This window comes from Chiloscyllium punctatum, chromosome 36 (genome assembly GCF_047496795.1).
Source record: "Chiloscyllium punctatum isolate Juve2018m chromosome 36, sChiPun1.3, whole genome shotgun sequence".
NCBI lineage: Eukaryota > Metazoa > Chordata > Chondrichthyes > Orectolobiformes > Hemiscylliidae > Chiloscyllium > Chiloscyllium punctatum.
Genome location: NC_092774.1, coordinates 6,557,051 through 6,570,438, shown reverse-complemented (window position 1 = coordinate 6,570,438; position 13,388 = coordinate 6,557,051). Strand labels below are relative to the sequence as shown.

The 13,388-nt window shown below is 42.1% G+C and overlaps 1 gene segment (V, D, J or C); it reads right to left on the bottom strand.

The window, feature by feature from the left end:
• Positions 1–555: 555 nt before the first annotated feature.
• On the bottom strand, positions 556–2,613 carry LOC140461098 (T cell receptor alpha variable 14/delta variable 4-like). The segment is given in 3 exon segments: positions 556–926; positions 2,438–2,515; positions 2,598–2,613. Coding segments are annotated over 3 exon segments (465 nt in total).
• Between the last annotated feature and the right edge of the window lie 10,775 nt (positions 2,614–13,388).

Sequence of the window (13,388 nt, the reverse complement as noted above, 5' to 3'; positions counted from 1 at the left end):
TGGCGCCATGACATTGTTATTAAGACTGGAAGCTAATGAGCAAGTATCAGTACAACAATAACCAATCACAGAGGAATCGTAAGCTGCAGATACATGGAATAGCTAATGGATGATCAAAATCAGACCGAGGACAAACGCTAAATTGAAATATATCAGGAAGAATGACAGATTTGCTTTTGGATATTGGGCGCATCACATAGCATTGCTCTCAGTCAAGTTTCTGTTGTCACTTTAATCGGTGTCGCACGGAGTTCTGAAGCTGATGATTCGTCATTTCTGGTGTGCACCTCCTTCACTGGCTGGAGAACAATGCCAGATATTTCTAACAGTGATTCTATGGCAATCACTTTCATTTGCCCAATGGCATAAATTCTCTAATCGCATGTTTGCATCTTATTCGCTTGGATTAAACATAGAGTGAGAACACAGATCCCTCTCGGAGTCAGCACCCATTGACCTTTCGGTGTGAAATATATATATTTTTTAAATTTGAACTTGTTTCATTCTGGTATTAAGGTAGGAAGTAAATGTTACTCTCGACTTGACTAGCCTCATTTAGCTCTTGGTTCCATTTGGGCAGTGTTTTTGCACGAGGCTCAGCCTGGTTCCTGTCACTGTGTCTCTCAGTCCGCAGTAATATACCGCGCTGTCAGACAGCTGCAGCTCATTGATGGTGAAATTCCCTTCATTTTTTGACTTGTCCAAAGAAGCAAAAAATCGATCCGACACCCCGTCTCCTTTGTTAGTGTTGCCATAGCTGGTAACGTAGATTAAGAATGTTGGAGATTTCCCTGCGTCCTGACGGTACATTTGCAAAGTAGACATGCTATCTGTCGTCGAATATCTGAAATGAATGGTTACTGAATCTCTTTCTAATTGCATCGTTGTAACTGGCTTCTGTGAGATCGAATCGGCACAATGAGCAACTGTGCAAACATAGAAAGAAAGTGACATTAAAATGACGATCACTATGAATGTTACCGAGTCAACGCATATACTGCAATAGAGGGAAACACAGACAAATCGAAAATTGCTATAGATAATTTAACACAAGAAAATATTTTACAACTCAGAAACTTGCCTTTTAAGAACATTGTAGTAGTGATTAAGGAATAAATAACAACAGTCGACATGTTTGCAAAGCAGATGGTGGGTGAGAACAAAGAAAATTCAAGCTGATTCTTTCCAGCTGGCAGTAAATGGACTGTCATATCCGGTCTCGCTGCTGAATGGTTCTGAATCACCATATATCACCCAATCTGCTAACAGCTGCTTTTTTCTCCAATCCATGACGTAAACATGTTGACCATTGGTAAGTCTGGTGCGAAATGAAGGAGGCCGTTTGCTCCGTTCAACCTGCTCCACTAGTGAACAATATGATCCACATCACTTCCAACTTCTGGTAGACTACTCAATTCACATCTGTCCTTATTGATCCATTAATCTATCAGTGTTGACCCAAACTATACTCCACGCCAGGGTTTGCTGATCACTGAATAACCCTGACAGCAGCACTAACTTCAATTCTCCTCTTTAACAAAGTCAGCCATGCTGACTAGTGCTTAATATTTAATGCTGATTGCATTTAAGAGCAAGGAGGTTCTGTTGTAGTTGCACAAGGTGTTGGTGAGGCCGCAGCCGAATTATTGTGCGCATTTCTGCTCTCCTTACTTGAGGAAATATTTACTGGTTTTGGAGGCGGTGGCCTCAAGATGAGGGCAAGTGGATTTAGGATTGAGTAAAGGAGAAACCGCTTTTCCCAGAGACAGTGGAATTGCCTGCCAACGAAAAGCAGTGGAGGCGGCTTCATTAAATTTATTCAAGACACATTTGAATGAGTTTGTGCATATTTGGGAAAATAAGGGTTATCGGGACAATGCAGGTAAGAAGAGCCGAGACAATGGATAGATCTTAATGAATGGCGAAGCGAGCTCGATGGGTCAAATGGTTCTCTGCTTCTTGTATTACAATGTGCCATCGGCGGGCACAGCGATATAAGAAGGTTTTATGTCGAAAAACGCCCAATGTCAATTGCAGAAAGAGTTATCTTGGGATTACAGATGTTTGTCGTTTCGTTTCCAATATCTTATCAGTTGACAATTCAGCGACATATCAGAAATGTGGCTAACGATACAGGTAGGGGAAGGAGGGTCATGAGTGTGTTTGGCTAGTTCTTGTATGGACTGACTGCAGCTCTTTATCAGCGTGAGACTCAGTGCGCAGTGGTAGATGGCAGAGTCAGATACCTGAACAAAAGTGATATTTAAAGGACATGTTTTCTGTTTTTTGTCCAGACTAGAAGAGAACCTGTCAGAGAAAGCTGGAGACGTCTGTCCTTCTTCCTTGTTGAATCTTTTCAGTAAATATCCCGGAGCTTCCCCGGGATTTTGGATGTACCAAAAGAGCACTGCAGTAGTGGACTGTGTTGTATAATTACAGTTGAGGATTACAGTCTCTCCTTCTTGAACCGTTTTCTCAAGTGGATCCTGGGAAACCGAATCTTGGCCGCTCGAACCTGCAACAGAAATAATGATGTTGGCAAAAATGTGAAGGACGAACTGGTGAACGGGATATTGTTGATTTTAGGTCAAACTTACCTGACACCACTGTCATTATTATCAGTAAAGCACATACAAAACACATTTTTTAGGTTCGGCAGTAAACAACGCACTTTTCAAAATATTTTGACCTTCCGATCTTACATGCAGGACTGAACCCTGATCAGAAACAACCTTCACTTTCTGGACAAGTGAGACATTTGTTCCCTTGATCCAACTGGGTGGTTGCTCATATCTGACGTCAACAGTGGACCAATCACAGTTCATGCAGGAAGAAATAGAGCTGACTCTCTCCAATCTCTTCCCTGGCTGTCTTGCTCGCGCTGTTGCTCATTCTCACAATTTCAGGCGTTATATCATCTTCCACCATTAACTATATTTTCGGCAGCAATCGATCGGGCACTCTTCATAGAGGTAGATCTTTCTCTGTAGGTGAGATGAAAGCTGAAATAGTTCAAAATTGATTTATTACTCAGGTCTCAATCAATCTGCGCAGCCAATGTCCACAGTGAAGCTGAGCGAGGAAATAACAAGCAGTTATCTACCTCGAATCTGAGTTGTGGTCCTTATGGGGCTCATTATATTTTGGCAGTTTGCTGACTTCTAACACAAAAAAATTTTCATCCCATGCAGTTTAAAATTTTCACTGTATCAAAAACTCTACCAACCAGATTCAGATGACATCAGTTTTCAAAGACAGATTGGCATCAGATCTGGAAGTTTCAGAAGTGAAAGTTGATTACGTTACTGACAGAGGACATCATGAATTGCAACACAATGACGTAATTCCCCCTTGCGAACTGCTTCGGAAAAACAATTTGATGCAACCATAAGAAAAGTCACACACACACACACACACACACACACAAACAGGCAACATGGAGTGATTCATCACTCAAGCTGGTACAGTATGCGTTAATCAGCAGGAGAATACTTGGGCATGAATAACCTTAAGCCATGGGACTTCATGATGTATGGAGACAATGCCGAGGATTATGAGGGCAACTCCCTCCTGATTGCATGCAATGTCCTGCCCACCTCAGCTCAATCTGTCCTGCCGGTGGGATGGGACATACACAGGGATGGTGAATGTTGTGTCCCAGATGTCGTCTATCAGATATGATTCTATAGTTATGAGTTTGTCAGGCTGTTGCTTGACTAGTCTGTAAGGCAGCTGTCCAACTTTGGCACCGCTTCCCAGATGTTCGTAAGGGCAACATTGCAGAGTCCACATTACTTTTTCTGCAGTTATTTGTTTTTTTCTGACGCCATGTGGATCATACCATTGCATATCTTTGATGAGAATTCAGAGATTGATAGACGTGGGTGGCCTGGTGGCTCAGTGGTTCGCACTGCTGCCTGGCAGCACCAGGGACCTTGGGCCTGATTGTAGCCTTGGGCAACTGTCAGTGTGGAGTTTGCAAATTCCCCCATGTTTGCGTGGGTTTCTTCCACGTGCTCTGGTTTCCTCCCAATATCCAAATATGTGCAGGCTAGGTGAATTGGTCATACTAAAACTATACATAGTGCTCAGGAATGTCTAGATAAGGTTCGTCAGGGGATATGTTGTTATGGGGTTGAGTCTGGGTGGGTAACTCTTCGGTGGGTGGTGTGGACTTGTTGGAGCAAATGGCCCTTTTTCACACTGCAGCGATTCTATGATATCTATGAATAGAGTAAACTGTTACACTAGTGTTGTGGGTGTGTAGTCGCATGAGCGTCAGACCAGGAGAGGACAGAGGATTTCCGGTATTACATTATTCAATCACGTCCATCAATCGACAATGTTGTCATGGTCATTGTTAGATTCTTAATTCCAGATGTTTAATTTTATTCATATCAAATTTCGCCATCGACTTTGGTGGGATTCGAATCTCATTTCGACTCTCTGGAATAATAACACAGCGATAATACTAATAGGTTTTCTCCACCTACTTTTGTAAACTTTCTCCAAAGTTTTCCTTTTCAAACATACTTCCCATTTTCTTTTGAAAGTTGCCATTGAAGGTGTATTAGTCATCATTTCCGGTAATGCATTCCAGTTCATTTTCATTCATGAGAAGGAAAGAGCATATCTCAAAGATCAGTGTGTAGGATGCACATATCACGACAAGATGAAATTCTTGGACACAAAGCATGTCCTTCTTTGTCTAGTATTCAAACTATTATCATTATTAAAGAACTTCATGGATGCATTTCAATTGCACTTCCACCTGCAATTCAACGACAGAGTTCATCTAACTGCTTTCAAATGTGTTTTTGACCATACATCAGGACCGTAATACAAACAGGTGCAACTGTTGTATAATGTGGTGAAAATTGAAAAGGTTCAGAAAAGATTTACATGGACTTTGCCAGGGTTAGAGGATTTGAGTTATAGGGAGAGACCAAACAGGCTGGGGTTGTTTTCCCTGACGCATCGGAGGCTGAGAGGTGACCTTATAGAGGTTTACAAAATTATGAGGGACATGGATAGATTAAATAGGCAAAGTCATTTCCTTGCAGTATTGGAGTCCAGGTTTAGGGTGAGAGGGGAAAGATATAAAAGAGACCTACGGGGCAACTTTTTGACACAGAGGATGGTACGTGTATGGAATGAGCTGCCAGAGGAAGCGGTGGAGGCGAGTACAATTTCAACATTTAAGAGGCACTTGGATGGGAAGATGAATAGTAAGGGATATGGGCCGGGTGCTGGCGAGTGGGGCTAGATTGGGATATCTGGTTAGCATGGACAGGTTGGACCGAAGGGCCTGTTTCCATGCAGTGCATCTCTATGACTCTATGATTATGACTCTAATTATGATGTGCCGTTTTCAAACTGGAAACTTAAACCTGACACTTTATTTTCAGTGAGGAACAAATCACAAACACAACCATCTATGTGTTGCAGATCTCCAGCATCCAAAATTATGTTTCATATCATGAATGCAATCACAGCCTTCCTGAGAAAGGAATTTAAACTCATCAAGAAGTTTGACAAACATTCACAGCAGGGAGACTCTATGCTCCACTTTGATGCAGTCATGGATTCAATCAAGCACCTCCTGAGCAGACACAAAGACGACGCTGTCACGGAGGAACCATGAATATGTGAGGATTGTTTCAATGGATTCAATTACCCATCCCAGCTGGAAATCCATTGACGAAATTTGTGGGAGATGAATATCTGGAGTTTGTTATGAACTTTTCTGAAGCAAAACGTTAAAGGACCAAATCAAAATCAGCTTGTTTTTGGTTTAGCATTGGTTAAAGACAGAGAGAAATTCATAATGTTGTACTTGCCATACAGTGTGTTGAAGTTCTTCTATTCAGCAAACGAACTGTCAGTCGACTCTTACAGAAAATGATATTCGTTTATTGGACACAATTAATATGAGAACCATAAACCATCAAAAGAAAAACTACGACATATCTTATGATTTAATTTCACTTTGTACATTCATATACCACCACATTAAAACTTGGCCAGGCTCCATGTCATGATGCCTTCCTTCACTTCCGATGTCTTGAACGTGTCTTCTCCTTCGGTAGTTATTCTCGAGTTACTATTTTCGAGGAGAGTGACTGCTCTCCTTCTGGGTTTTCACGCCTTTTTGGGAGGGTGTGGAGTATCTTCCAATGGATTGATCAGGTTCGATTACCCTGAACGATCAGACCCAACCAGGTGTTGGCACGTTGATGGCAGGTTGGCCCTTAGGCATCCAATGTGGTAAATGCTGGGTGCACGTAACCTCCTCCCAAATAAGTGTGCCAGGCGCAGCACTCTCCAGGAAATCATTCACTACTTCAAATTGTCCCCGGGGGCGGCATTCCATTGTTGCATTCAACACCAACTTCAGGTGTGTGTTGCAGGGTCTGCAGCTCTCAGGTTTATATGAGAACCATCTGTGGGCACCTGTAACCTGACTGGATTCTGCAGCATGTGAATGGGCACCGTCACTTTTGTCAAGGCAGAGTCGATTTCCCAGAATGCTTTAATCATTGTTCATCTTTTCTCACTCCATGTTAAATGCAATAGTGTCCATCATAAGTTTATTATTTCAGGTGACACTTCAGGCCGTTATAACCCTGCTCTTCAGAGGTGCTGTTGAATACAGAACGTAATGTTGTACAATTTTTAATCAAGTTTCAAAGTGATATCATTCATTCTGTAAATAGAGTCTGAAACCTGAACAATGGAAACTATGAAAATTGGAGTCGGAAAATGCTAATACTGGATTTGCTAAATACACACAATGATTTGGAAGTACACAGGCAGTACTGAGTGGTTGAGGAGGTATTATATTGTCTGTAATTATCATTTGTTCCACGTAAACAGAAACATGTAGTTGGAAAATAATTCAACTGTGGCTCACGAAATATTGAAAATACCCATGCTGTACGCTTTGCAAGGCCGCAAGAAACAGAGAAGTGAAAGGATTGAAAGCAATCTAAAATGAAAGGAAGTATGACGAAAAGACCGATTAAAGGGGAAAAGGGAAGATGCATGGAATCGCAGATGAATCATAAATTTGGACTGTCGAAGTTTCTTACATCGATGAAATGCAGAAAAACACCAAAACATACCGGACTGACACCTGCATCAGCAGCAATATTCACTCTCTTATCACTAATGCACAGCTGCAGAAGTGTGGCTGCAACATTGCATTGCAGAAGTTCCCCAAGGTTCCTGCAACAGAACATTCTCATTCCTCCTATCCGTTAGAAAGACAAACACAGTCGATGCATGGGGCCATTTCACTGTCAGGCCATACACGGCACAACTTGGATCACTTGGTCAGGGCCCTGGAAATCTCTTGGAAACAACAATATAGGTGCCCCTACTCAGCAAGTAGTGTAAACATTCAAGAAGGCAGGTCACCATCATGTTCTGCCAGACAGTTAGGTTTGGTCAAAGCAGCTCTCCCTGGTTCTCTGTGCTGAAAGTGACACAATGCCACCCTCTCCTGGCGGCTGCACACCACTGCACAGACAGAGTGGAAAGATCGTTGGGGATTCTGTCAGAAGAATGGCAGCAACGCATTGCATTTTTCAAATGTACAACAGCATCTGCTCACACACGTATTCAGTGTGTGCGCGACAGGCGTGATCAGTGTGAAACATTGTGCACCACCTTTAGCAAATGTGCCTGGAGAAGACAGATTAAGAAGCAACAAGTCCTACAACCAGAAGCGTCAAGACAGCAAACACTGTGACAGGATCCATTAAAGTGCCAGCCCAGTTCTGTATGCCTGGTTTCTCTGCACTAAAGGAATACAGGGTGGTAGTTGTTCATGGCAGTAAGACTTGCAACCGATTGAATTATAAATCATCCTTTCATAATTTTTTAACCTGCATCTGGAATATATTTATTTATAATGAATACTCATTTAGGTTAAGCACAGAAACTCGGCCGAGCCCTCTGTTAATTTGGGAATAAAGGACAGGTAAATCCGGAATTTTGAGAACTTTGATACGCTATTGAACTTTTCGGATACCTCCATGAACTGCAGGTCATATGGCTGTGCAGGGATTCAAAACATCCAGCTGTATTCGGAATTGTAAATATTTCAATTTATTCTGTCATGGAAATCCTTCTAAATTAGACCATTGAGTCCAGGCAACATGCGTGCAAATTTCTTCCTCACTGTTTCATTTTAATGAATCTGTATTTGCATCAGTATCCATAACAATTAAATTAGATTCCCGGTTACCTAAATATACTGATTACGCTTCAAAAAGTCAGTTTTTGAGCGACACTCCAGCGCCTGGAATGTATTATACTTCTGCATGAAAAGCACTTTGAAAGAATCCATCCCTCAGTTATGGAGAGAGTCATAGAGTCCTCCAGCACGGAAATATGCCCTCTGACTGAAATGGTCCATGACGTCTGTCCATGCTAGCATCATTTACCTGCACTTGGCACCTATCCTTCTAACCCTTTCCTATCCATGCACTTATCTAAATTCCCTTTAAATATTGTGAATGTACCTGCCTCAATCGCTTCCACTGGCATGTCATCCCACATGAGTACCACCATCTGTGTTAAAAATGTTGCCCTTAGGTTTCCCTTTTATTCTTTCTCCTTAAACTGACGCCCTCTAATTCTTGATTCCCCAAACGTGGGGAAAAGATTGAGTTCATTCAGACTGTTCATGCCTCTCATGGTCTTATACACCTCTATAAGATCCACACGCTCATCCCCGTTCCCCTCAATCTCCTGCACACAACAGATATATGTCCTAGTTTGTCCAACTTGTTTTTCTAAATTGAACATTCAGTCCAGGAAACATGCTCGTAAATTTCTTATGCACTCTTTCCATTTTAATAAATCCTCCACATAGCAAGGTGTCCATACTGAGCACAATACCGAAAGTACGGCCTCACTATCTCCTCTACAATTGCAACGTAACTTCACAACTTCTATTCTCAATTCGCTGACTGAAGAAGGTTTGTGTGCCAAAAGCTTTTTTTAACTGTCCTGTCTAACTGGGAGTTTCAGTGAACCGTGTAGTGGAACACAAATATCCGTCTGTTGCACTACACTCCTTAAGGCACTACCATCCATCATGAAGCTCTTGCTTTTAATCAGCTTTCCAAAATACAAGCCCTCATACTTACATGCAGCAAATTCCATTTGCCATTTCGTGCCCAGTTCCCCAGTTGATGAAGGTTCTGCTGCAATTTCTAACAACCTTCCTCATTGTCCACCATACCTCCAATTTTAGCATCATCGACAAACTTACTGTTCATACCTTTGTACATTCTCATCCAAATCATTGATATCAGAACATTGGAAAGCTGTTTAAAAATGGATGCGCTTTAACTATAACCCCTCGTTCTAGTACGTCATGAATATTAGAAAGTAGCCCTTGAAAAACCCCCAATCTGAGCCGTCTTTAAAAAATATGATGCTTTCTGAAATGCCTGCTGCTTTGATTCGAGAGGAGGTGGTGGAAATATATGATCTTATTCAGAAGTCAGCAACAAGCAGAGGGGTTTGACACTGTAATTCTTTCAACATCAAATCAGAAGTAAATTCTGTTGCACGCGGAGATAGACACATACATTCACACGCATGTACACACACACACACGCACGAACACACGTAAACACAGAAAAAGACATGCACATGTACACACAGAAATGCACGTTGGTCGCCTCAGAGAAGTACACATCTACACGAACACACATGAATAGGTGTGCAAACAGTGATACAAACAGAAAGAGACACATAGGCACCCAGAGACATGCACGCACACACAGAAGCACAACCGTAAAATTTAGCAAGTCCCCTGCTCGCGATCATTTTGCAAGTTATCTGTTGCTCCCCTTCTGTCTACATTTAGATCATAAAACATTCCAACGCATTTGAGGCGTTCGGCCCTCAATGTTGCGACGACCTGTGGAATCAATCTGAAGCCCGCCTAATCTCCACTTTTCTGTTATTATCCATATGACTACCAAATGACCATTTAAATGGCGTTGAAGTTGGCGATTCTACTACCGTTGCGGGAAGTGTGTTCCAGGCCCCATCTACTCTCTGAGTAAAGAAACTACCGCTGATATCTGTCCTATATCGGTCACTCCTCTCTTTAAAAGATGCCCCTTCGTGCTTGCCATCGCCATCTGAGGAAAGCAGCTCGCACTGACCACCCAAACTAATCCTCTAATTATCTTCTCTGTCTCGATTAAGTCAGCTTTCGTCCTTCTTCTTTCGAACAAAAACAGCATCAAATCCCTCAAACAATCTTCGTAATGTCTTCACTCCATATTAGGCAACATCCTCGTAAATCTCATATAAACCCTTTCGAAAGCTTCCGCATCCTTCCTGTAATGTGGTGACCAGAACTGTATGCAATGCTTGCAATTGCTGAAGCACCAGTATAATGAATGCACAGCATCTTCCAATAGAAGGAGAGTTCAGCGGTGTTTCCATAGTTATGGACAGGCGCATCAGAGAAAGGTGGATGAAGGAGTGCGTTTTTGTGTGTTTGTCTTTGTGTGTGTGGTTGCTTATGCGTGTGTGTATGTGTGTGTGTGTCTGTGTGTGTGTCTGTGTGTATGTATGTGTGTGTTTGTGTGCGTGCGCACATGTGCATGCGTGGGCATGAGTATGCAAGTGAGTGAGGGGTTGCTTTCAAGAAGATCACCATTGAGGGTCATGACATGATGAGTCACCAATGTTGCTCTTCCTGTTAGTTTAGTGCACAGAATGGAAATAAATGTTCACATCGAATTGTGCTGAGGTGACACGCTTCTTCAAATCACAGACCAAAATTATAGGATTAATATGGAGAAATCTTGCTTGTTTCAATGAGGCTGATCAAAGTGTGGAATACAGTTTCAGTTGCAATGCGTGAAGAAAATACCCCGAACTCGTTGGCTGCTCCATTTGAAATAAAAAGTGCCGAGTAAACCAGTGGTTTATTAGGGGGAGGAGGGTATTTTTATTTTCGTTGATCATGAATCGTGTGAGCTCAATTGTTTTGAGAAAAGTTCGGTATCAATTTCTGGACATAACCGCTAGAGGGCAGGGTGAATCTGTGACATATATTGAATGTGAGGGGGGAGTGACATTTCACACCGTGTGAGCAGCTGTCAGTGTGAAAGACTTGGTACCGGAAGATAAACTCCAAGGTACAAAATATTCCACAAGTTCGAAAGAAGTCAGCACTGTGTTCGACACGAAAAGAGTGTTTTTCTTCATATTAACTCTTTTTTTTCAACAAAACTCTGCCGACCTTACATTACATTTGACTTGATGATATCTCAAATGTACCGAGTTCTTTTCCTGCTTTCCTCTCTGATCTACACGGTAGAAACTGGAGAAGACAAAGTTACGCAACTTGCTCAGTGGACAGTTGTTAAGGAGGCAGGAAACGTTTCCATGGAGTGCCCCGTAGCAACAGCATCTGGCACAGTGCATTGGTACAGACAGTTCCCGAACCAGCCACCCCAGTATCTGGTGATGGCCAAAAGAGATGCTGATCAACATGAGAGGATCTCCGCTTCAGTGAGTACAGACTACAAACACACTGTCCTAAGTGTGAGAGACGCCAGACTTAACGACACCGCCATCTATGTCTGTGCCATTGGGGGCACAGTGTTATAAACAGAGGGAGAGTCTGAACAAAAACCTACACAGATTGGGTGGATGGTAGTGTTGAGAATCAAAGTTGTTATTTCAGGGCTCTAAAACTCGATGTTAATGGGAATGCCGTAACAAAAGAAGATAGTATTGCCCAGCGAGCTGTAAAGCATGCAATTGGAAATCTGGGCGGAGACAAAGCAAGCATATCCACGCATGCCTCCATTAGTGAAAGATGAGAGAAAGAGCAGAAATAAAGTACAATACATGTAGAAGACAAAATGGTCATAAACTATTGAAAGGTACGTGGAAAAATAACGAGTGTGATGGATAGCCATGAAATATTATATCAATTTAAGTTATAAATCAACCGTGAAGAAAAGTAAAGTGGCACTTATTTTAATATCATTCACATTTCATTAACAAGCACACATTCCAGTCGTCTCAACAATCATTCCGAAAACCTAAACATTCAATATCATCCCATTTGACTCAATTGTTCATTTCCTGGAGCTGTAATATTCCGACATAATCTGCCAGAGGAAGCGGCAGTCCCACTCACTGAAACTCTTTATGTCCTTCTCGCAGACACTTTGAGCTATCCTCATCATTGCCTTGCCAGTCAGTTTTGTGTTTTTAGCAAAATACATTGCCTTCTGTGAAGATTTACAGAATCTGCTCTCTTGCCATTCTCATTCAGTCTCTCAGAGAAACTGTATCATCACGTCTTTCTTCAAAAAATATCTCGTACTTGGGAGCTGCGGGCAATCCAGGCACGCATCACTAATATACCTTGAAAACGTGGCATGGTGCCATTTTCTCAAAATTAAAGAAATGTCGACAGCTATGAATCTTTTCAGATAATGCAGCAAAGTCAATATTACACTCTACCATTCCACTCTACCATTTCTGTGATTGAAAATGTCTTTTTTCTTTAACTTGATATCACTGAGTGCAAAAGTCTCTAACACACTGACCCTCCGGCTGGGATAATGGAAGTTCTCAAAACATCAGAGAATAACTCTCCTAACTGGAGAACTCCAGGTTCTGATGCAAACAACATGGACTGTGTTCCTTCTCTGACTTCGCCTGCGGACAAGCAAAACGGCCAAATGTCAATATTGCTTTAAAGACATTGAAAAACCCTGTGGTCGGCGAATAATTTCATCGTGTTCCTTTCTTTTGAGGTCATCTGAAATGAAGTTCAATGAGCTTGAAGCTGATTGGTTGAATTGAAGAACAAAGGCGTTTAAAACTCACTGGTTGTCACCTAATGCCTTTGTCAGCAATGAACCAATGGGCAGAGATCCGGAAGTGCGAGCAATTCTTGACTAAAAGTATTTTAGTTTCGACCAGTTCTGCTCACATTCACTGCGATCCCTCTGTAACGATGTCGCCTGAAGCATTGTGGTTATACCTCACAACTGCAACTCTTCTCACGGGAAGGTTGATAAACCTGAGGATCTCTCTGTTCCAGATCTGCAGCGGCAATTGCATTTACCCAAACAGTTCCATCAACACAGAGGCAGCGATACATTCTCTCCAAATGAAAATACTCATGTGGAGTCAAAGTTTTCCAACACAAGCACTGTTTGGGATGATTTAGCAAAAGACCGTGAGTGAAATGCTGAGAGGTAAGCACAGAGGTGTGCAATTCAAGCTCATGTGCAGTCTGCCGTTTTCCCTTCAGGATCGGGAACGAAATGGAAAATGACCTTGTTAGACGGTGTGACCTGTTTATGAAGGAGGTTTTGTTTAAT